At 39.2% G+C, this 23,118-nt stretch overlaps 1 protein-coding gene across 1 annotated transcript in view; it reads left to right on the top strand.

Moving 5' to 3' along the window:
- The window catches only part of KDM4C (lysine demethylase 4C), a 286,953-nt gene that overhangs the window by 150,251 nt on the left and 113,584 nt on the right, over positions 1-23,118 (top strand). Inside the window, exons 9-12 of the mRNA XM_086628662.1 lie at positions 6,319-6,512; positions 9,268-9,506; positions 11,789-12,150; positions 14,474-14,585. Of these exons, the coding sequence (XP_086484788.1) occupies positions 6,319-6,512; positions 9,268-9,506; positions 11,789-12,150; positions 14,474-14,585 (907 nt within the window). The remainder of the gene's footprint in view (positions 1-6,318; positions 6,513-9,267; positions 9,507-11,788; positions 12,151-14,473; positions 14,586-23,118) is intronic.

Here is a 23,118-nt window from a genome sequence, read left to right as displayed (position 1 = left end):
GACCACTACTCTCTGAGTGCGGCCATTGAGCCAATTCCTTATCCACCGAGTGGTCCATCCATCAAACCCATGCCTCTCTAGTTTAGAGAGAAGAATGTTGTGCGGGACAGTGTCAAAAGCTTTGCACAAGTCCAGGTAGATGACATCCGTTGGTCGACCCTTGTCCACCGATGCTGTCACCCCATCGTAAAAGGCCACCAAGTTGGTCAGGCACGATCTGCCTTTGGTGAAGCCATGTTGGCTGTCACCCACCACCTCCTTGCTCTCCACGTGCCTTAGCATGGTTCCCAGGAGAATCTGCTCCATGACCTTGCCAGGCACAGAGGTGAGGCTGACCGGCCTGTAGTTGCCCGGGTCCTCCTTGTTCCCCTTTTTAAAAATGGGGGTTATGTTCCCTCTCTTCCAGTCATCGGGGACCTCGCCAGACCGCCACGACTTCTCAAATACAATGGCCAGTGGCTTGGCAACTTCATCCGCCAGTTCCTTCAGGACCCGCGGATGGATCTCATCAGGTCCCATGGACTTGTGCACCTTCAAGTTCCTCAGATGTTCCCGAACCTGCTCTTCAAGTACAGTGGGCGGTGGTTCATCCTCACAGTCCCTGCTAGTTCTTTCCACAGCTTGGGTGGTAAAACAAGAGGCTTTATCAGTGAAGACTGAGGCAAAAAATTCATTGAGTACCTCAGCCTTCTCTATGTCCCGGGTAACCAGAGCACCAGTATCCTTCCGGAGGGGGCCTACATTCTCCTTGGACTTCCTTTTGTCCCCTACATACCTATAGAAGCATTTCTTATTGCTTTTTATATCCCTTGCCAAATTCAATTCCTTCAGGGCTTTAGCCTTCCTCACCTGATCCCTGGTCACTTGTACAGCTTCTCTGTATTCCTCCCAGGCTATCTGTCTCCGCTTCCACCCTCTGTAGGCTAACCTCTTCATTTTCAGTTGGTCCAGGAGCTCCTTGCTCATCCACGCGGGCTTCCTGGTCTTTTTGCCCGACTTGTTCTTCATCGGGATGCACCTCTGCTGAGCTTGGAGGAGGTGCTCCTTGAATGTGGACCAACTCTCCTGGGCCCCTCGTCCCTCCAGGGCCGCCTCCCACGGCACTTTGCCCATCAGGTCCTTGAAGAGGCCGAAGTCCGCCTTCTTAAAGTCTAGGGTACAGAGCTTGCTGAATAGTTTCCTTGCTGCCCCGTGGATCTTGAACTCCACCGTGTCGTGGTCACTGCAGCCAAGGCTGTCCTTAAGTTTCACATCACCCACCAGTCCCTCCCTGTTGGTGAGCACAAGGTCGAGCATGGCACCCCTCCTTGTCGGCTCCTCTATCACCTGCAGGAGGAAGTTTTCGTCCACGCATTCCAGGAACCTCCTGGACTGCCTGTGCCCTGCCGTATTGTCTCTCCAACAGATGTCAGGGTGGTTGAAGTCCCCCATGAGGACCAGGGCTTGTGACTGCGAGGCTGCTCCTATCTGGCTATAAAGTGCCTCATCTGCTCTGTCCTCCTGGCCAGGTGGCCTGTAACAGACCCCTACTGTAACATCCCCTATCTGTCCCCGTCCTCTAATCTTGACCCATAAGCTCTCTGTCAGCTCCTCCTCCAACCCCAGGCGAAGCTCCACGCATTCCAGCCGGTTGCTGACGTAGAGAGCGACACCCCCTCCTCGTCTCCCCTTCCTGTCCTTTCTAAAAAGCTTATACCCCTCCATGTTGACACTCCAGTCATAGGAGTCGTCCCACCACGTCTCCGTGATGCCAATAAGGTCGTAGCCCTGCTCATGTGCACGCATCTCCAGCTCACCCTGTTTATTTCCCATGCTGCGTGCGTTGGTGTACAGACACTTCAGCTGGGCCTCCGACAAAGCCGACTCGCTGGCTGGAGCGAGTTTTTCAAGAGCTGTTCTTAGGTACTAGCATAGATGTCAGTGGGTCAGTATGCTGCTGATAAAAACATGAGTTCTACGATGACCTCAGTGAGAGTAATTAGGAGAAAAATGCGCCTATTTTAAAGTGTGCTTAACTATTTATCTAACTTAATATGCAGAAGTCTAGAAGTTTGTTGTATTCCTTTAAATTTTCTTGAATCAGAGTCCAAAATGGGAAGAATTTAACTTTTTTTTTAAGTACAAAATAATTATTCTTTTTGCCATTCACAAATAGCAAGTATTTGAAAAATTCCTTCTGACCAAATGTGTCTCTCCTAGGTGATTTTTTCATATTACAAATATATCTCACGTTTAGTTATGCCAATTAGTTAAAGTTGCTGAAACATTTTTCTTCCAATTCCTTACTATAAAGGTTTGCAGCTACTAATAAATGTTATTTGAATTGCTTACCTGCAAGCTGCATTTTTATGGTAGGATAAATAATAACAATAGTAATGGTGATGTTGATGATGTTAATGGTGTTATGTCAAAGAACTGTGAGAGAGCTGTGTTTCCTCACATGCTGGTATTGTCTGGGATGGATCACAGTGACTACTATGAGGCTGTTTTGCATTTCTCTTGGAAACTGTCGATGACACAGGGATGTTTTCTTTACTGCTGAGTGGTGCTGACACAGAGTCAAGGCCTTTTTTGCCTCTCGCCTCACCCCACCAGCGAGGAGGCTGGGGGTGCACAAGAAGTCAGGAGGGAATAGAGCTGGGACAGCTGACTCCAACTGACCAAAGGGATATTCCACACCATATGATGTCACGCTCAGCATCTACAGCTGGGGGAGGAGGAAGGAAAGTGGGACATTGGGAGTCATGGTATTTGTCTTCCCAAGTCATCGTTATGCACGATGGAGCCCGGCTTTTCTGGAGATGGCTGAACACCTGCCTGCCCTTGGGAAGTGGTGAAGGAATTCCTTGTTTTGCTTTGCTTGCACATGTGGCTTTTGCTTTACCTATTGAACTGTCTTTATCTCAACCCACGAGTTTTCTCACTTTTACTCTTCTGGTTGTCTCCCCCATCCCACCAGCGGGGAATGAACAAGCGACTGTGTGGGACTCCGTTGCCGCCTGGGGTTAAACCACAACACCTTAACTATTCTGATTGTCATACTAATCTTTGATTGAAGAATGTGTATCAGACTAATTCTATTGAATATAGAAAATAATTCTTCCCAATGCATGTTTGTCTATGGCAACATCAGCTGTATGTTACATGGTGATCCAACAACTTTGATTTTGCATTTACTTTTAAAAGTACTAAAAGATGCTTCCAAAATTACCGTGATTCATGAAAGTATCACTGTGAGTATTTTAGTAGACAGTGACATGTCTCTTTTGTGTCTGTCCCTAGAGGCTTCTTCAACAGAATGACATTTAGTTTTACTTTAGAGAGAATCTTTCAGTCGCTCTTTTGTCTTGGGAGCAGGAAGCCATATAACTGTCAGCTACAAGTCAGTGAAATGGGAAATGAAGAAAAAGCATTAAAAACCATCACCACCACCACGAAGAATGAAAAATCCTCCAGATTATTTATCAAAGCAACAAATTTTATTTTTTCCTTCGCTCATTTTAAGAATTATGAGTAGAAGTGGTTTTCGGAACATATCTACTGTAGTTGTCTGATACAATAGTTCCAAATATTTTTACCCTTTAGTGCCTAGAAGCTTGTCTTCTGTATTTTCAGGCAAGCAGTAATAGTGTTCAGCATGGTGTTTCTACATTACTTTCTACTCAGAAGTGTATGTTTTTAAAAGTTTTAAAACTTCTAAAAAATGCTATGGTATTTCTAATGCCTGCTTGTTTTTTTTTTAAAAATCATTTTGCAGTAGTCATATTAAAAGGTAGCAGAAACTGATCAAAGATTACTGAAAGAGAGAAATTCTGTGCCTCGTTTAGATATGATGTATTTTGAGTCTTTTTGTATATTATTGTCATACCATCATAGAATCATGGAATGGTTTGGGTTGGAAGGGACCTCAAAGATCATCCAGTTCCAACCCCCCTGCCATGGGCAGGGACACCCTCCACCACACCAGGTTGCCCAAAGCCCCGTCCAACCTGGCCTTGAAACTAATAGAGCTTATTACTTGATTTTTTATTTTTTTGATACTTCAATGCTGACAATCATTTTCTTCCAAACCACTGGAGGTCTTGATGTCTAACAGCAAAAACAATAATCCTCTAAATTTTCGCTTTAACAACTGTTTCTAATCGGTATGTAGCAACATGGCTTGAATATGAAAGGATTTTGCGGGTAAATGGCGAGAAAATCCAGCATTGGTTGTCTTTACGTTACAAACTTCATTTTTTAAAAGTTAAAAATATTACAGAGGGCCATCTATGCATGCTTCCAGCATATGGCTGTATCTTAATTGCTTTTCTGTTACTGTTCATTGCGACTGATCAGGGGCTGTCTGAATGAAACACACTATGTCAATAAGGTTAAGCCTTTTACAGAATGTGTGTTTATGTACGTATTGAATGTTGTTTGAAAAGGAACGTTCTAATAATATTTTGGGTGAAAACTATCATTAAAGACAGCTGCATGAAATTACAATTTCTATGTTGAGTTTTTTTTCTTCATTCCGTCTCCCATTAGAGGGCAGTGGTGTGAATATACTGCATATTGACACGGACGTATTGGAAGGAAAGCAAGCATTTTTAATATATCTCAGATGCCTTCTTCACAGTGTATATCTTGGGATTTTCAGGAGTAAGAAGGGTGGACTAGAAATGCTAGGTGGAAATAGCAGATAAAGAAATTTGCATCCAACACATAGAAAGCTAGCTAGTAGAAAAGTTGCATTCGGTCTCTTGTGTGTTTCAACTTTTGATTAAACATCTTCCTTGTTTAAAAGGGGCGATAGCTAGCTGTAGCAAACTAGGAAGCCAGGCCATGCGTTTTTGTTGTTTGAATGTATCTCTATTTACCTGAAAGAAAATACTGTCTGAGTTTTGCCCTTTCACAAAGTCATTTAGCTATAACACTAAGTTCATAGAATCACAGACTGGTTTGGGTTGGAAGGGACCTCAAAGATCATCCAGTTCCAACCCCCTGCCATGGGCAGGGACACCCTCCACTACACCAGGTTGCCCAAAGCCTCATCCAACCTGGCCTTGAACACTTCCAGGGATGGGGCAGCCACAGCTTCTCTGGGCAACCTGTGCCAGTGCCTCACCACCCTCAGAGGGAACAACTTCTTCCTCAAATCTAATCTAAATCTGCCCTCTTTCAGTTTAAAGCCATTTTCCCGTGCCCTGTCACTACACGCCCTTGTCAAAAGCCCCTCTCCAGCTTTCCTGTAGCCCCCTTTAAGCACTGGAAAGCTGCAATAAGATCACCCCGGAGCCTTCTCTTCTCCAGGCTGAACAGCCCCAACTCTTTCAGTCTGTCTCCAAAGCAGAGGTGCTCCAGCCCTCGGATCATCTTCGTGGCCTCCTCTGGCCCCGCTCCAGCAGCTCCATGTCCTTCTTGTGCTGGGGACTCCAGAGCTGAACACAGTATTCCAGGAGGGGTCTCAGGAGAGCAGAGCAGAGGGGCAGAATCCCCCCCCTCGCCCTGCTGCCCACGCTGCTTTCAATGCAGGAACACTGGGTACAGTAACTTTAGTCTGAAAATTGTCTCAGCATCTACAGTATTCTAAGTGAAGACTCCTCTGCATTTTCCTGATCATCATTAAAAGTTTATTAAAATAAGTCAAAAATATCCCACTCACATGCATAATTTGTAAAGAAAAACAATGTAAAAATTCCTTTGGGGACTAAAATCGGGGATTAGAGCAAAGTTGATCAGGAAAGTACTGCATGAGATTTTAGGATCTGCATGGCACAGAGAGTCAGATTACATGTTTATAACACACTCTTCTAGACCTTAAACATAATAGTCTCCTCTTGTGTTCCTTCCTCTTTGTAGAAAACCTAGGCAAAACTGTAACTTGATTGGCACTCGTATGCATTTTGTTTTGAAGACTTAAAAGGTAGGACTGTAAAGACCTTTGGGTCATGTGGATACTACAAGAGTTATTTGTAAAAAGAAAATTGTCATACCATTGAAAATATGTGCAGTCTCTGGGTTCAACATGGTGTTGCACTTAAAAATATCACAGCTAATGGAGCAAAAAGAAATTCTATAGTTTCTTTGTGGTCTCCACATGTAGGAGTTAATCACACAATGGAGTCTCCATAAGTACCTTTGTGGCATTCTAGTGTGTCACATTTTTTCAGATAGTATCTTCTCTTGAACATTTCTTGACCCCCAAAGAAGTGAGGAAGAAGGAAAAAGGAAAATTTGGATTCACATGTGAGATTTTTATTTTGGACTTTCTTTACTGCAAGCTGTGGCATCGTCCGTTACTTGTTGAGTATAAATTCCTGTCTTCTGTTGCAGTGCACTTGTAGGAAAGACATGGTGACAATATCCATGGACATCTTTGTGAGGAAGTTTCAACCAGACAGATACCAGCTGTGGAAAGAAGGCAAGGATTTATACACCATTGATCATACAAAACCAACTCCTGAATCAACACCTGAAGTAAAGACCTGGCTGCAGAGAAGAAAGAGAATAAAAAACTCTCCCAAGCGGTATTTATGTTTCTTTATCCTCCATTTAGTTGTCTTCAATATGATATCAATTTCCTTTTTGTTTTTTTTTTTTCCACTTTCTTCGATGTTTTATTTGAATTCATTTACTTTAGACAATTTTTTTTTTCCTGTCTTCTGTATTAAGATTAACTTGGGGACAAGCAAGTCTTTTTTTCAGAATGACTATAAAAATTAATCCAATTTACAAGTTAGGTGTATAGCTGAAATTAATGAGTATGGAGAGCATCAAAATGCATTCCCGTGTGGTATTTGAAATTTTTTTAATAGAAAATATTCCATTAAAATGTTCAAAGTGTGGATTATTGCCGTTGTTTTCAGTGACATCTGCAACCAAAAGACAAGGGAGAAGTCTCCTAAGAATTGAGGTGAAGGTTAAATTGGAAAAGCTTATTACGAAGCTGTGGCAGAATCTCAATGGCTGTGCGAAGTCTCTAGCAATAGTCTTAGCCCTCACTGCCATCTAACTCCAAGGAGACACTGCTGCCTCTTGGGCACACTCCAGCAGTGCTGCAGCCAAAACCTCTGTGTGTCTACCATGGGTCAATCACAGATCATCCTTTGGCATAAGGAAGGCCTAAATCTCAGTTGTTGGTGCTGACACCGGTAGGGGAATTAGGAGAAAAAACCTTCTCAGCTTGTCACTGAAACTGTGAAAGCTTTGACCTATTAAAGCAGTTTCATAGCTGGATCTATCTTCTTGGTGTGCATTGTGTTTTTTGGTTACATTGCACGAATGTTTTTGTGCACCGATGCTTTCCTGTCTTACTTAACAGAATCTTTATGGATCTTCTTCTTCATTATGTAAAAAAGATCTACGTAATTTCTAGCCTAGGATGGGCAGTTTTATTGCTTCAGTCAACTTGCTCCAGAGTGCACGTTGCTGGTTAAAGATAATACTGCATTTTTAAAGACCTTTTTCCTCCTTGAAATAATTTTACATACAGTTACTTTTTAGACGTGCTCTTAAACTGAATTTCATCATTTTCTTTCTATGTTACTGTATTTATTGAGAAAAATGATAGAAAAGTCAACCTGTAAAGAAGAGGACCAACTGCCACCTTAGTGGAATATTATATTTGAGAAACAGAACATTGGGTTTGTCCTAGGTGAGAATAGTTTATTGGGTAGAATCAGTTCTTGAAGGCAACCAGTGAAGCAGTTGGACAGCCAGTTTGTTAGAATGTGTGTAATATTAACCTGGACACAGAGAGAGAGTAATTCTGTTGTGTAGCTCGTTGAATGCCATTTTGCCCTGTAGTGAGTTTCACTATGTTTTGTGCAGCATAACTGCAAGTTCACACTTGGACCAGCAGTGGTTCGTTTGATACTACCCTTACAGGTAGTCAGTCTTAACTAAAAGCAAAGACTTTATAATAATTGTGTTGAAAGTTTTATCATAGGAACAGGTGGGTTGATTTCATGCACTTAGCTAAGCTAATGAACACAATTGTAATGTTCTTTAATTCTTGAGTTGGCTTTTGTTCGAGCATGGTAGCGATGCATATTGCAAAGGGAGGAGAGAATGTTTATTCAGCTTCATTTCTAGTGTAACGTGTCGATTGAAACTGTCATCATTTTGATTATGGGAATAAAACAAGTTCCAGCAGAGTGAAAACAGAAATACCATCTATGGAAGTCTCCATGGATATAGTGACAGGGAGAGCTTAACTCTCACATTTGTGGCTGAAATACTTTGCTACAATAGAACATCTAATGACTACATGTGAGCAGTAAAAATACTGGCTGTTGTATTACAATGTGAACTGACAGATGTCTCATTCTTTGGCAAATTTTCTGGAAATAACTGTTTTCTAGAGAGGATGTTGAAAGATATACACTGGTGGGCATAAGATAAAACGTAAGGGATAACAGAATGTTTTTCTGGAGATGTCTGTAGCCTAAGATGCGAGACCTTTGTAAAACTCCTGGTTTCACCTGCCATAGTTGGGCTTTTATCACTAGTGTGTTACGAGTTTTGAAACTTGATGTGTAATGAAGCACATAAAAATCTCTTCCCATGTCACATAGTTGAATTTGAAACTGAACTAATCTCCTGTTCCTGTTATCCTGAGCACATAAATTACAAACCAGTTTCTGACAAGGGGTGCCATTTCTTCTGCTTTAACCTTTCCCTTCTACTTCTGAGGGTGCAAAAAAAAAATCTTGAATTTCAACTTTGTTTTCTACACAGCATTTTGAAATGTATTGCTTGATATTGTAGCCATTCAAAGTATTTGGTGATCAGAACTTTTCCATGTTTCAGATGCTTGCTGTGTTAAAATGCGTATTAAAAAGTTCTAAGATATCTAAACAGATCTGATTTTACAATGATATTCAGACTAGTGTTTTATTAGCATAGGAGTTTGGAAATACCGAATTTTGTGCAACTGAGGATGTTTTGTCTTTGTTACTTTTGTAATGGATATTCTCTTGCAGTTTCAAAAGAATGATTCATTAAAAAGCTAGTTTGGATGCTGGTTAAGTGATAGTTACTTAAGGTTATTTTACAGTTTAATAGGTTTGCCGCAGAATGGTGATAAGAGATTAGAAGGTTAAATCCAATCAGTTGTTAATCTATCACTTAATAAATTGTAAACACTATCTCAACACAAAAAGATGAAAAATTGTCAGCTTTTTACCACTTTAAGCAGGTGAAAGGGACGTATATATTGGTAGACGTTTTATCTTATCCAAGACAGACATTCTGCTCTGACAGGAATATCTCTTATAACAGCTTCCAGCACACCAGATCTCGATCTAAAAAGCTTAAAACTCCAGAGGACAAGCGAGTATCTGCTGTGGTAGCTGGTGCAGAAATCACAGGGACTGAAGCAACTGCTGATGGCTTCAAGGTCAGTGAAGAAACTGGAGGAAAAGTGAGACTGGTAAACACAGGAGTGCCTTCTGGGGAAGAAGAAAACAGTAGTATAATGCAGCTGGATCAACATTTACTGGATAATGTCAAGGTTACAGGTGAGATAAAGACTGATTCTGTTTCACATGTAAGTTGTAGGCTGTTGGTACTCGAATGGCACAAAATCAGTGGATTGTAAAGCATAATATTATCCTAAGTAGCATACTAAAATACTTTTAAAGAGGTGCAAGGAAGATTGATACTCATTAAGAATGAGAAAATGCGAAAATTACTATTCTGAGCTGAGAGAAATGTCACCTAAACTGTTTTAGTGAAGTGGTTTTTAAAGGGGCAAAAAGGACGAGTTTTTGTAAATTATATTTCTTCAATAGACTTGGTACATTTCACAGCAAAGCTTTTTTGACACAGAAATTATACAGAGTATCTTAACACTTACACAAACAGTACAGAACACACGTGCTTGTGCTATGCTACGTGCATTTACATGAAGAATGCTGTGTATTAGAAATGGTCTATACTTGGGCACAAAAATGCTCTATTTTGAGAGTGCAGATTTATTGTCACAGCCTGTCGAGCTGTCTGACAGTGCCAGTTATAAAGGCCTTGTCAAGCCAAAGATGGCTCTTTTTTTTTCCCCATAACTACTTTATAGTAATATACTTGGTCTATTCTGGACTTTATTTCTTCCGTTTCACATTTCGTTGCAGTTCAGGGGTAGTTTCACATTTCTGTTCAGAAAGGCAAACTCCAATTTTAACTTTAAGCTTGTGAGCAGTCCCTTTGTTTTTATATTGATACTGAAAATTTCCTTGCAAATTGCCTATAGAGAGTATTTTCCTGATTGTGGATATTAACGGTTACGTTAATGGTTATTTGGAGGTGGTAAACACCAGGACCATCCACGTAAAGATAACAAATTGAATATTCCAATATGGAAGCTCAGAAATTCCTGCTTACAATTTAGCTGGTGCTCTATGAGAGCTTTTCTGTCTGTTCTAATGACCTCTTTTTTTGAAGGTGCTATTCCTTTACAGCTCCCCCCAACTTTTAATAGAGGTTTGGAATGTTCATGAATTCTGAGAAACTACTGTTTAGTTAGCAACCATTTTGTGTTCATTGACACGGGAAGGAAAAGCAGAGAAGGGTGGAGCACTGTCCTCTTTCCTTTGTGCTATCAAAGGGTGGTGCCTGGACCTTCGTAGGGAAAAGGACCTTCTTAGATATCACAGAACCATAGAATGGTTAGGGCTGGAAGGGACCTTCAAAGGTCATCTAGTCCAACCCCCCTGCAAGGAACAGGGATATCTCCAACTAGATCAGGTTGCTCAGGGTCTTGTCCAACCTGGCCTTGAACGTTTCCAGGGATGGAGCATCCACCACCTCTCTGGGCAGATAAGATGGTGGAAGCTCCAGTGCTCTCATTGGAAACAGTTGCCTGTCCTGCCTTGTCTCTGGCTGCTACGCGACAGTTGAGGCAGTACTCTTCATACCCAGAGATGACATTTTGGTACTGGGTGGGCTTCGTATTACTAAATTTTATGTTCTTTTGACCCAAAAAGGGAATTTTTCAGAAAAACAAATTCAAATAACCATTGTAAAGAAAGAGTGGGAAGAGACTTACATAGACTACTGTTTTTAATGCCTTGGATGTGCTGCTGAATCAAAATTCACTGTGGTGTGTGTCATAGAGTTATCCAGGATCATGTTTTTTTGGGTGACCTCTCTAATCCATTGTTCTGTCTATCTCATGCAAGCATCAATAGATGAAGAATTTTTATAAAGTAAAATCCACAGATTTTCACCCTTCAGCATGTTGAAATATAAAATTATGCTAATTGTTGAAATGTAAAGTTATGCTAATTGTTTCTCATTTTCAGACCGGTGCTGCTGTTTTCAAAATATTCTTGGTATCTATTTGAAATATATCTTCCTAATTATAAACCATTAGTCTTTGTTTATTTTCATTTTTAAAACAGGCATAATAGGTATAAATGCAGCGTATAAAGTTCAATATGCCAACCTTTTTTTTTTTTTTTTTTTTTCCCCAACTAGTCAAACTACTTGTTGGCTGTCAGAGTAAACAAGCTACATGAATATTGATTATTTTGAGTGACATGAAGATCTATGGTAATTCAAATACAAAATATCTATTAAATGATTAAAACAGTATTTCACATGCCAAACTCAAAGCATTTACATTTAATTTGTTCTTTGATCAAAGCTATATTCCACGTCTGTGTATGTCCTTCTACCAGCTGCTTTTCTGTAGGATTTCTAAATGAGGAACCACACTTTGAATTTGGATAACTCGGATTGTTGTGAAATGAAATACAGTAATATAAAGTGAGATTTATTAACAAATCCTATTCTTGATCTACAGGAAGCATCCATTCAGACTCATTTTTGAGCCCTGTTCCTGTACTAGAGAAAACAAAAATGGAAGATGAGGACAGGACAGATTCCAGTCATCCTCTCTCTACATTTGAAGATTCCCTGACCTGCATGCCTGCTTCTGATAGCTGTAGTAAAGAAGAGAATTTGAAGTCTCAGAATCAGTCTGTTTCATCCATACCGTGCCATAAGTCAGAGGGACATGCTTCTGAAGCAGAAAACCGAGATAAAGAGGAAAATGTCTTGACAGAGGATGGTGCCAGCGACGTAGAAAGCTGTGAAAGTAGCTTGGAACACGGAGAAGTGGCCATTGTGAAAAAAGATGAACAAGATGACATGGAAACATCCAGTGTATGTGAAGCAAATTACATCATTATAGTAATATATTCCTGATTTAATGAAATGTGAATGAACATGTTTCTAATGAGACCTGATATCCATATTAAAGCGCTTAAGAATATGCATGATTTTAATCAGATGCTAATTTGAACGTGTTTTGAAGTGTTCAGGAAAGAGTGGGAATTTGGATCCAAAAGCAGAACGTTTCTGGAGCTTGCTTGTTGATGTATTTTTCCTCTGATTTTAGATATCTGGTAATTTCACTTTATATTTCTGAATCTGACCTGTCAGCAGCTATTCTCAAGCTATTCCCATCATGCCAGTAAGAGCAAGGCTATCAGCTTTAATTATTGCAATTGACATGAAATTAAAATTACTAGACATGAGTGCTGTATTTGGTATCATGTATTTGTGTTTCAAAAAATAGCTATTTTTACTGAGTCTTAAGGAGAGTTAACAGTATGCTGGTAAAATGTCTGCAGAATGGGTCGATTCTGAGACACTTTCTGTCCAAGGACAGAACATGTCAGTGTGGAAGCACATGGTAGTTTATTTTTGGACCGATGCCCTTCTCAAATGAGGAAGTGGATGAAGCAAAGCTGAGGGGAGCATCTGTGCATCAGAGTAGATGGAAGCAAAGTTTGCTTTCATTCTATTATATTATCTCATCTCACATAGTTTATGAAATCTGATGGACTTTCGTGCTTTAGTTGAAATTGTATGTGTAGTTGGAGAAAGTGAATCTTCCAGACATGGCTATAGCAGGGTAATATGGACAGTATGATTTCATGGTCTGAAACTTGCCATTCTTGGCTTTTGGAAGTGGCCTAAAACATGTAAAGGAAACACTTGAAAGAAAAGAACCCTCTAATGAAAGGGATCTTTTTTTTTAAATAGTAGGTTTAATACTGTTTTGTCACTGTGGCATCTACAAACTTACAGTCTTTTTTGCCCTTACTGTTCTGCTATGGGAGGTGAGCAGCTCTGACTTTGGCAAACATAATGAAAAATTAAGCTGTGGTGGCAGTCACCAGTGCTGAGTTGTGAGTTCAGTCCCAGTTTGGCAGAGAGCAAGCAGGAAATCCTCTGCCAGATTGCCAGACTTAGTGGGAAATATACTTCAAAACCCAAAGTAAAATCATGCTGACCCTTTCACAGGCATGAACTGTGCACTAATTATTTTTTTTGAGTGTTGTGGGTTGTAATCATCTTGGCTCCAGCCCTTTCACTGTAATAGTGAGCAGTATAAACACCTCAGTGTTTCAGTCAGCATGTTAGAGATTATATTTATCTCTTTCTGTGCCTTTCAGCCATTTATATATGAAGTTTCAAATATTCTTCAGTATAATTGCATACTCTTTATTATAAGTGAGGACGCATGCTGTACAGATGGAATAAAAAAGTATCATCTTCTTTCCCTTTTTTACTTAGTTGGAAACTTTTTCTAGATCATAAACCTGTCCTGTGCTTTAATGACATGTTCCTCCCTCTGCTTATGGCAGTAAATATGATGGTTATTTTGTAATTTTCTTTCCATTTTATCGTAGTAATTTTCAACCCTCAAATCAGTCAAGGAGCATGTGTGTAACTGCTAGGTTAGATTCAGGGTGTTGAGGAGCAGAGTGCTGTGGTCCATGGGAATCGTGTGAGACTCTGTCCTTCCCACCTTTCTGCCAGTGTGCTCTGCTCCTGAACCTCCAGGCACCATCTGCAGCTCGTTTGCTTCATGCTTCTCCCACGGGCACTCAAATCTAGAGTTGTGAAAGCCACACTTCTAGAGTTTGTAGCATTGGCTTTCGTTCTTGAAGATTGGAGAGCTTAAAGGTGAATCTACATAAAGGTGCTTGAGGGCGAAAAGAGTTTCCTTATATCCCAAATCAACATGTTAATTGCGTATCTTAATTTATTATCTCAACTCCATATAATTTCCTTACTTTCTCAGATTTCTTTCACAAATGAAGTCAGTGGGTTTCTGCCTCATTCCCCAACCATGGTTAGCTGCTGTATTGTACTTCTGGTTCTGCAGAATTATTTGGGCTGTTCTTCCTCTCAAACATCACCTGAGCAAACCAGGATTTGTGCTCTATAGTTTGGAAAGAGTTGCAGTAACTTATACCTCAAACCATTTGTGTTTGACAAGGATTGCTCTTTTTTAATTAAAGAATGTATTCTAAATGAGAGACAAATGTTTTATTGGTACACTAAAGGTGCGTCAGGTACCCTGATAGTATTTACAGAATCAACATCTGTGCTCGTTTACAGAAGAATGTTTTCATTCATCAAAATTAACTTTGCAGAATTACGTAGTAAATTAGTTGTGTTTTTTCATTTTCAGTCAGCTGAAGTTGAAAGAAAGAAGATCTCTAAGAGTTGGCGTCATCCACTAAATAAACCCCCAGCTAGATCTCCAATGACTTTGGTTAAACAGCAAGCAACTAGTGATGAAGGTGAGTGATGATCTTTTTCTGTCTTTATGAGACTGTGTATATACAGGTATTTGCAAAACCAACCAAGATGATATAATTTTGTTCTGCATAGGAGATAGAAACAGTGAGGCCTCTGAATCCAAATACAGGTCATGTACTTTTTACCTGTTCGTGCTCAAATTCTTCTACAAACATTGGATGTCTTTGCAAAAAGCTCTGAAAAATAAGATGTCATTTAAACCAATTATATTCACTGATCAAATATTCCTTGTTAGAACTCACAGCACTTGTGTTTAAGAACGAGTTTTTTATTGTGTAAACATAAATAAAAGAATAAGATTCCTTTGAATAAATAAAAGACATAAGAATCCTTTGAATATGAATCTTAGGTGTAAGCTATAGTCCTCTATACTGCTTTAAAGCTAATTTTTCCTTGCTGTCTGTTTTTTGATAGATGTTGGACATTTGAGGGTCAGTGTCTCCGGACAGTATAGTTCTCCTTCAAGAAAAAGAGTATCATGGAAAGCTTGTCAAGAGTCTTTACATATGACTTGATTTCCAGGCTTTTGCTTAGTTTTGTATGGAAAGAATGAACATCTCTCCCTGTAGTTTTAGTAAATCTGTTTTACTCTATTGATACAAAGTAGTCATTTAAAAGCTGGTTTTGATGCGTATTTCATCTACATGTCTCATATTTTAGATGTGCTTCTAACTGTAGTAGCACACGTCTAGGTAGTGTGCAGGTTTGCAAGTAGCGTATAGTGTGCAAGACATTAAAAGTAAGTACCATATTTTCACAAGCATAAAAAGAAGCGGAAAACAGTTCTGGTTTTAGACATATTGAAAATAACCTGTGTGTAGTGGAAAGCAGCAAAAGGTCTCCTCTCTGTTTCCCCAGCTGAACAATTGTTGAGAAATTTTCTTAGAGCCGTTTTCTGCATACTTTTAAGTGGCACAAAGCAACTGGAAGCAGGGTAAATGGATTTCCTGGGAATGCATAGGACTGGGCTTCTGATTTGGCATTTGGATATTTTAAGTAATTTTTTAGAATTTTATTTTAATGCTGAGTAGTGACCACGAAATTCCATTGTTTAACTTAAGTCCATAAATAAGTGTAATGTTAGGCAATCGTTTTGAATATGCTTGTCCACATCTTCACTATAGATTGCAGATATGAATGTTATTGTATACAAATGGTACCTTCAAGCACTTCAAGTGATGAAGGAGAAATTAAGAAAAAGAATCGTGTCCATAAATAATGAAGACAAACAACAGTGATATATAGAACAGAGTTTTGTACAAAATAAATAAGTAAATAATTCTGCAGCCATGAAATTCAGTGCTCTGTAACTAGCTACCACAAAAGCGAGCAAAAACGTTAAAACAATACTCAGAACTTCTCAGGTGCACTTTTTGGAAACTTACTTGAGTGCTTTAACTTCAGAGCACTGACACCTTGTCAGGCAGACTGCAAAAGCTAAGAAATTTACCCAAGACTGGGATTTGCTTCTCTGAAGTAAATAGAAAAAGTAAATCTGTTTTACCCAGCAGTCACATGTACAGCCAGCCAAAGCTGATGAATAAAGATACTTTATTCTATCAGATGCGGCTTGTGAAGCTTATTGGACTGTGCATCAAAACTATCCATCAAAATGGAAAACAAATACGTTCCTTTTTCGTATCGCCTTAACATTTTACTTCTGTAACGCACAGGTTTTTCAGGTACTGTTCTCCAGGATCTCTTCAGTTAGCAGAAGTGGAGATTGTTCCTCACACTCCCTTAGACCTGTTGTTACTCTGTCTGGTGCAGAAGGGAGCTGGTCCCGTGTCGGTGGCTGCAGGTCTGGTGCAGCACAGCTGAACGCTTCACTGTCTACCTGCACGTTGTATCTGCATTTTCCTTGCAGCTCTTGTTTTATACTTCAAGTGATAGAAGAGCCTTGCTAGGCTTCCCAATCTTGTTCTTTCCTTAATTATTACCTCTAGTCAATGGTAGCTGTTTCTTACAGCCATGGATAAACTTTCTTGACTTCAGAGGGAGACAACGTGCCTGTTAATGGATTCTTCTTCTTGTAACTAAGGAATATTATGCTTTGAGTTCGTACCAACGTAGGCATCGTTGAGCTGGGTGCTGTAGTTTTAACTGGTCTCTCAATACATCTCTCTCCGTGTTCCAAGCCTGAAGTCATTGGTTTGTGTCTTCTGTCTCACTAGTTCGGAAAAGCCGTACTCTTTTTCATCTGAGCCACAGTTTTGCTAGGCATGATACTTCAATTAGCTGTTAAGCATCTTTCTGAAAATTAGAGACAGCTTAGGCCCGTGATCTGTATCACATATGGATATATTTAGATACCTTGAGGGCTAGACAGAGCATATTTCAAAAAGTGTTATGGTAATTTACACAAAAAGGATGATATTAAGATTCATCTAGTAAAGTAATTAAAGATTTAAATATGTGGTAGGTTGCAGTGAAATTGCTCTCTTTTAATCAGAGATTCTGTTCCTTTTGCCTGCTGATACTTTTTCAACGTTACAGCTAAAACATAGTGTAAAATTCCTATTTAAGCATGGACTGTGTGTGATATAATCTCGCTCGATGATGATATGATGACACTGATTTGTTAATCTCAAGGATTTTGCTCTTCATTTGCTGTCTTGTTCAGTAGTTTGTCAGCTTCCTGGTGTCTTAATTTTATGTGATAGTAGCAGCATCGCAACAAGAAGTCGTATACCTTCCAGTCTTTCCTCTTTACATGATTATTGTTGTTCTGGTAGATAAGGGTGTGCTTTGGTTAGGAAAGAAAATGTTGTGTTAGAATAATTTCGAGTAGCTGTTGAGCACCTGTCTGCTTATTGATTGAAGGAAGTAATTAAGAGTTTTATTGGACATGGCAGTTATTGGTGTTTCCTAGCTGGAACTGGAATTTGGTATTATTATTATGCGTCTGTTTCTCATTGTGATCTGATTTATCAGCATGCTTTTGCAAGAACAATAGATTTTGGGTGAGCAGAATGTTTCCATCCACAACAGAGAGTGAAGAACTGTCGCTGTCGTGCCGGGGATGGAGAGAAGAACGATGCAGAATTCAGGTCCAGAAGAAAATGCCAATGCCAACCAACAACAACCAGCAGGAGCAGCAGCGGCCACGATCTTTTTTAATTACAGATCCGTATATATATATATATATATATAACATTGTTCACAAGGATGGCCAGGGCTATCGGTCCCTTGACCACCCACCTCCCAGAGTGATGGGCTGAATGCTGCAACACCCATTTCAAAACAACTTTCCCAGTGTGCCACAAACAAGACTGCATAACAAGCTACAGGTGCAAGATAAAGTCTTAGTTCACAAAAACCTCAAACTGTTTCTCAGCCAGCCTGCATGGGAAAAAGAACTTTCACAGGATGCTACAGGAGCTGAAAAATTTCTCTGCTTCTAGCTTTTTAGTATCCACAAAGAACCACTGAGGGAGACGGGCAAAGTGAAGCCCCATTGGCTTTCCTGGTGCATGCTGGCATGTGGATTAAAGATCTGTGGCTAGATGAGTGCCAGTCAAAGGAGATTTTTCTGATCATGTTCAAGCATGTTTGTTGTCAGGTGTCAGGGGAGTAATCGGTATCAATGTACTAATGACTACGTTCCTCTTTATGAAGGTGCTTCATCCATATTCTGGAGTTGCCAGAAATGTAATTCAGCATGCAGATTTACTCAGTTCTTGTTCTCCGTGTTTTTTGAACAAAAGTGATGCTGGTAATAGCTATGATGCTATAGTCTCTTGGAACCATAATTTTTGAGTTCATCTGTTCCTTTACAAGGAGTTGTGTATTGATACGTTAGTTTATATTTTAATTTATCTAGGTCCAGTAAAATTACAAATGTAAATAAAATGGAGGAAGATGATAAGGGCTAGTGTTGTTATGAAAAATGAAAAAAATCGAGCCTTTAGAGTTCATCTGCAAATCATGCCACTTTCTGTAAGTTGGATAGTCTGTAGCCATTTCTAATACAGATAATTTATATTTAAATTAATATATTTGAAGTCCTTCAGATACTAGGGTTCTGTGAGGAAGTTTCTATGAATGGAGGTGATCAGAGGCTGTTAATAATAGGAAAGCAGCATTCTTTGACACTGTCGACCATTTCAGAAGCATGATTTTGCAAATAGAATACTATCGTATTCGACAGCGTGCTTAAATCTTAGCAGAGACTTTCTGGATTCACTATTAATACAGAGTCCTTCGGCAGAAATTTTTTTTTTTTTTCGCAGGATTTCTTGGACATTGAGTTTTGTATTTAGTTTTTATCGCTGCATATACTTCTTTATGTGTATGTTTGTTTATGATCTGAATGTTTCTTCTACAGAAAAATGATTGCATTGTTTCTTTGTGATCTGTTGGTGTTAATTTTATTTTTTATTTTTACTCTTCCCGAAGCCCTTCCCTATGTATGTCTGACTTCTGTATCTCCCTTATTGGGATTGTTTTTGTGGAACTAATGCCTAAAGGACAGAGCAGTGAGAAATACGGGCGACTGGGGAATCAATCCTAGAAATTGCAGCTCAGGCTGCCAGTTTAGAAAAATACGTGCAGCAGTACAGCATGAGCTGTATGTCACACTCAAAATAGTAGAAATTTTTACGTAATGAACCTTGGTCTTATGCTCAATGCGGTATATTAGCTTGTGGTAATATTATTCTTTTGTATTTAATGCAGTTATATTTCTGCTCACTTAAGCAATAAAAGAGCAAATTCAGCAGAAGGAGCGAGCGTAGTGACTTTGGTTGCACATTGATTGGTCCCAGAGATTTCTTTCCAGCAATTTTTGGGCACGCAACATTAGAAACTGTTTCTAGATTCAAGTTGACTAAAATTTCCCCATTGCCCTAAATGGTATAATAATAGTGTATTATTAGAATTAGAATAGATTCAGTTCCGTATGAATTTCTCCGTATATATTTTTTAGTGTTTTAAATATGATTCAGAAGTTCAAAGTCATTTTGCTTTCGTTACTTTGTAAGATAAGGAAACAGAAAGAGACAAGACTGTTGTGGATGTAAAGAGAGAGGCTTGAACAAGAGTTTTGTTATTGGAAATTGCTAGTTTTACAGCAGTAGTTTTCCTTCTGCTATGACATAAAATAAAGCTTCTTTGGTTTTTACATTCATTCTCCGCATCCTGTGGGATGTGCTTGAACTAGTACTCAAGCCATGTAAGGAACGTTCAGTAATTTCATAAATAGGTTAAGCATGCTGAAATAGGGGGAAATTACACTTGTAGATGCAATTATGATTCTTTTGCTTCAGAGCTTAAAATGCCGATTCTGCTTGAAGAATCTTGCTTGTTTCAGAAAGAAATGTTAACTCTTTTTTTCTGGTGTTACTTAGGAGGTAGAGAAGAATTTGTTAACCAGTTGATAGAGGCGTGTTTATTTTTCCCGCATTAATACTATAATTTGCACTATTGCCTTCATTCCCATTCTGTATTGATCTGGGGTTTTTTTGAGTGGAGTTTTACTTCTTTAAAAATATTTTGCTTTTGCGTGAGTATGAGTTAATCAAGTACAGAATTTGGTTTTCATACTTCATCATCTACCACTGGAAGAGACTGGCACTACCTACCACTTGCAATGAGATCACTATGCTAGAAAAATGTATTTTCTCTCCTTTTCTCTGGCACCTACATTGCTTCTGATTTGTTTAAATTAAATTTTCAAGATTTGAGTACCATAATTAACAAAAAGTTCTAACACTTAGGTAGCATGTAGTACCCTGAAGACTCAGAAAAGCTTACAAAATCGTGGTAGAATCTTTAGTAGGTATTTAGGAAGTGGAGGTGTTGAAAGGTCAAACACAAGCTTTTGTTGCATATCCAGTACTCTTGTCAACCTCGTGAGCTAGCAGCTGATCTCCAGAAATGGCAAGAACTGACAGCTCTGGTTATTGCCACTGGTGGCACTTGACCCTTGACATCTCACAAGCAATGCTTAACCTGCCTTGGAGTGGACACCTACAAATGCCAGGGTCTAAGAGTAGCCATTATTTTGATTCAAGAGGGGAATACAAACCAGTCCCTCTAGCATTATTTACACCTCATTTGCTGGACAGTGGTATGTGTAGTGATCATTAAGACTCATTGTCCTCTAGATGAACCTTACAACTCTAATTATGCAGCTTTCTTACCTTTGAAATACAGTATTTTGCCTCCTAAAGGAGTGGATAGAACTGCTATCTTAGATACAGGGGCATGTATAATTTCTCATTTTCAAGTATGCCAAAATGAAGGTGGATTTCCTGCTGCATTAGTGCAGCCTCTCAATAGCCTTCTCAAGGGTGGCTATGGGGTCGGTAGGCAAACTGGATGTGATGTTTGCCAGTGAGACAGGTGTCTCTTCTGTAAGGTTATCTTCTGGAGCTGAGCTTCTGTTTCTATAATTACAGTCCAAAAAGAAACACAGAAAATGTATGACTTACATTTAACGAGGATTAGTTCCCTGAGGTATTGGTACAGAAGATTGCCCAATAAATTATCCTAGTTCCAAGATATCATAGTAGTAATTTTTTTCCAATGGAGTTATCATTGCCTTTGTCAAAATCTGAAGCTTCTTTGTAAACCATCAGTATTGGAAGTGACTCGATTTTCATGCCAATGGGGTTTTACTAAATGCGTTTTCTTGGCTGGTAAATGTGTGTGATATATATTTTTTAAATGTACGAAATAATTACACCTAAGAAATTGATCCTTGAGGGAGTCTGAATGGAATTGTGTATGGAGTGTTTATGGGATATTTGTTTTAGTGATCTGTGCAGGGACTGTAGCCTGAAGCTATTAATTTATAATTCCAATTCAGACATTGATTTGTCATATGAATTTGGATCTGTGATCGAGTCTTTCTGGTTTACATCTTCCATACTTAATGTATGAAGATAAGTAACTTCCCGAGGCCTTGGTTCAGTGGAGAACTTCAGCACAACCTTAACTGTAAGCGTTCAAGAAACCTGGTTCCTCAACATTTCACTTGTGTTTTGCCAGAGGCACTTATGCTGGAATGGTATATTGACATAGGTTAGATTTCTGCTGCCCGAGGGGTATAAAGTAACCTTAAAATATGTTTTCCTGGCTTGGTGCTGTTTTTTGTCTCTAGAGTAGCATAGAATGAGAGTATGTTGGTGAATCTCCTCTGTAATATTTCTAAAACACTCTTAAGAGCTTTAAATCCTTGGGTATTTGCTTGACTGGTACTTGGCAGTGTAGTCAAGAAAGTACGTTTTGATTTCTAGAATAAGGAAGAAGTACCAAATAATTCTGTCAATCTCAGCGACTCTGTTAATAGGCAAGAGATGCCTGAAGGTTGAGAGAAAGTTTTCTGTGTTTTTCCACTTTTGTGCAGATGCACATACTGGCAAGTAGGTTGGACTAGTTTTGCAGAGTGTTTTAGACAACACTAAGAATTAGGTGGTGTGATAGCTTTGAAAATTCTTAGAAGGCAGAAAGAAAATTGGGGAGAAAAAGCATACTACATTAATGTTTTAACATTGATAATATAAGGCATGTTTGTTAACTCCAGTGGGTAATTGACAAATGTAGGGACTGCTCCAGTGCTGGTATGCAGGGGTCATCCCTTAAGTTTCCAGAGGTTCACAAGATACTAATTTTAAATAAAGAGGAAGAATTAAATAAAATAATGTTTTTGGCTTTTATGTAGAGAAGCATATGTATTTCATTGAATCCTTTATAATACACTAATTTTACGTTGTTGACATCATATGTACCAATACTGGGATAAAGATATACGTGTCAGGCCTTCAGGTTTGAGTAATCCTTAATTATCTGAAATGAATGTGAATTGAAATACACTGTCAACGTTTGGAGTTGGTTACCTTAAATGAGCTTTAGTAAGGTCTTGAAACTAGGTGCAAACTATGATATTTCCTTAGTAAATCAGAAAGCATGTGTGTGGATGGGATTAGCAGTTCCTAAAAATGCCAATCTGATTTTAGCTACAGATCAAATCTCCTGGCTGGAATTAAAGCTTTTCAAGAGAGTACGTACCTGCCAATCTTTAGCTTGTATTCAGTTCTTCTAACGGTTTTGCACTGGCAGCTACATTTTTTTCAGTAAATTCCAGCAGGTTTTCTTTTGTTTCTATTTTGATGGACTAAACTCTTTGAACTAAATTATAAATACAGTGAATATTCTTTAAATTTACACAGTGTAAAGACAGGTGGAATTACTGGAATTGCTATAATGTACATATATACAAATGGAAATTTTTTACATGGAACAGGTTGCCCGGAGAAGTTGTGGCTGCCCCATCCCTGGCAGTGTTCAAGGCCAGGTTGGATGAGGCTTTGGGCAACCTGGTGTAGTGGAGGGTGTCCCTGCCCATGGCAGGGGGGTTGGAACTGGATGATCTTTGAGGTCCCTTCCAACCCAAACCATTCTGTGATTCTATGATTCTTTTTCTTGTTCTAGCATGCTACGTATTCGTTTCCGCTCTTCTAACTTCTGCAGTTCAACTAACATGTGAAGCCCTGCTTTTCTCTCTTGTCT

The sequence above is a fragment of the Tauraco erythrolophus genome, chromosome Z (assembly GCF_009769465.1).
Source record: "Tauraco erythrolophus isolate bTauEry1 chromosome Z, bTauEry1.pri, whole genome shotgun sequence".
NCBI classification, from domain to species: domain Eukaryota; kingdom Metazoa; phylum Chordata; class Aves; order Musophagiformes; family Musophagidae; genus Tauraco; species Tauraco erythrolophus.
The sequence above is the reverse complement of the archived record's forward strand: the minus strand, read 5'-3'. Positions and strand labels throughout refer to the sequence as shown.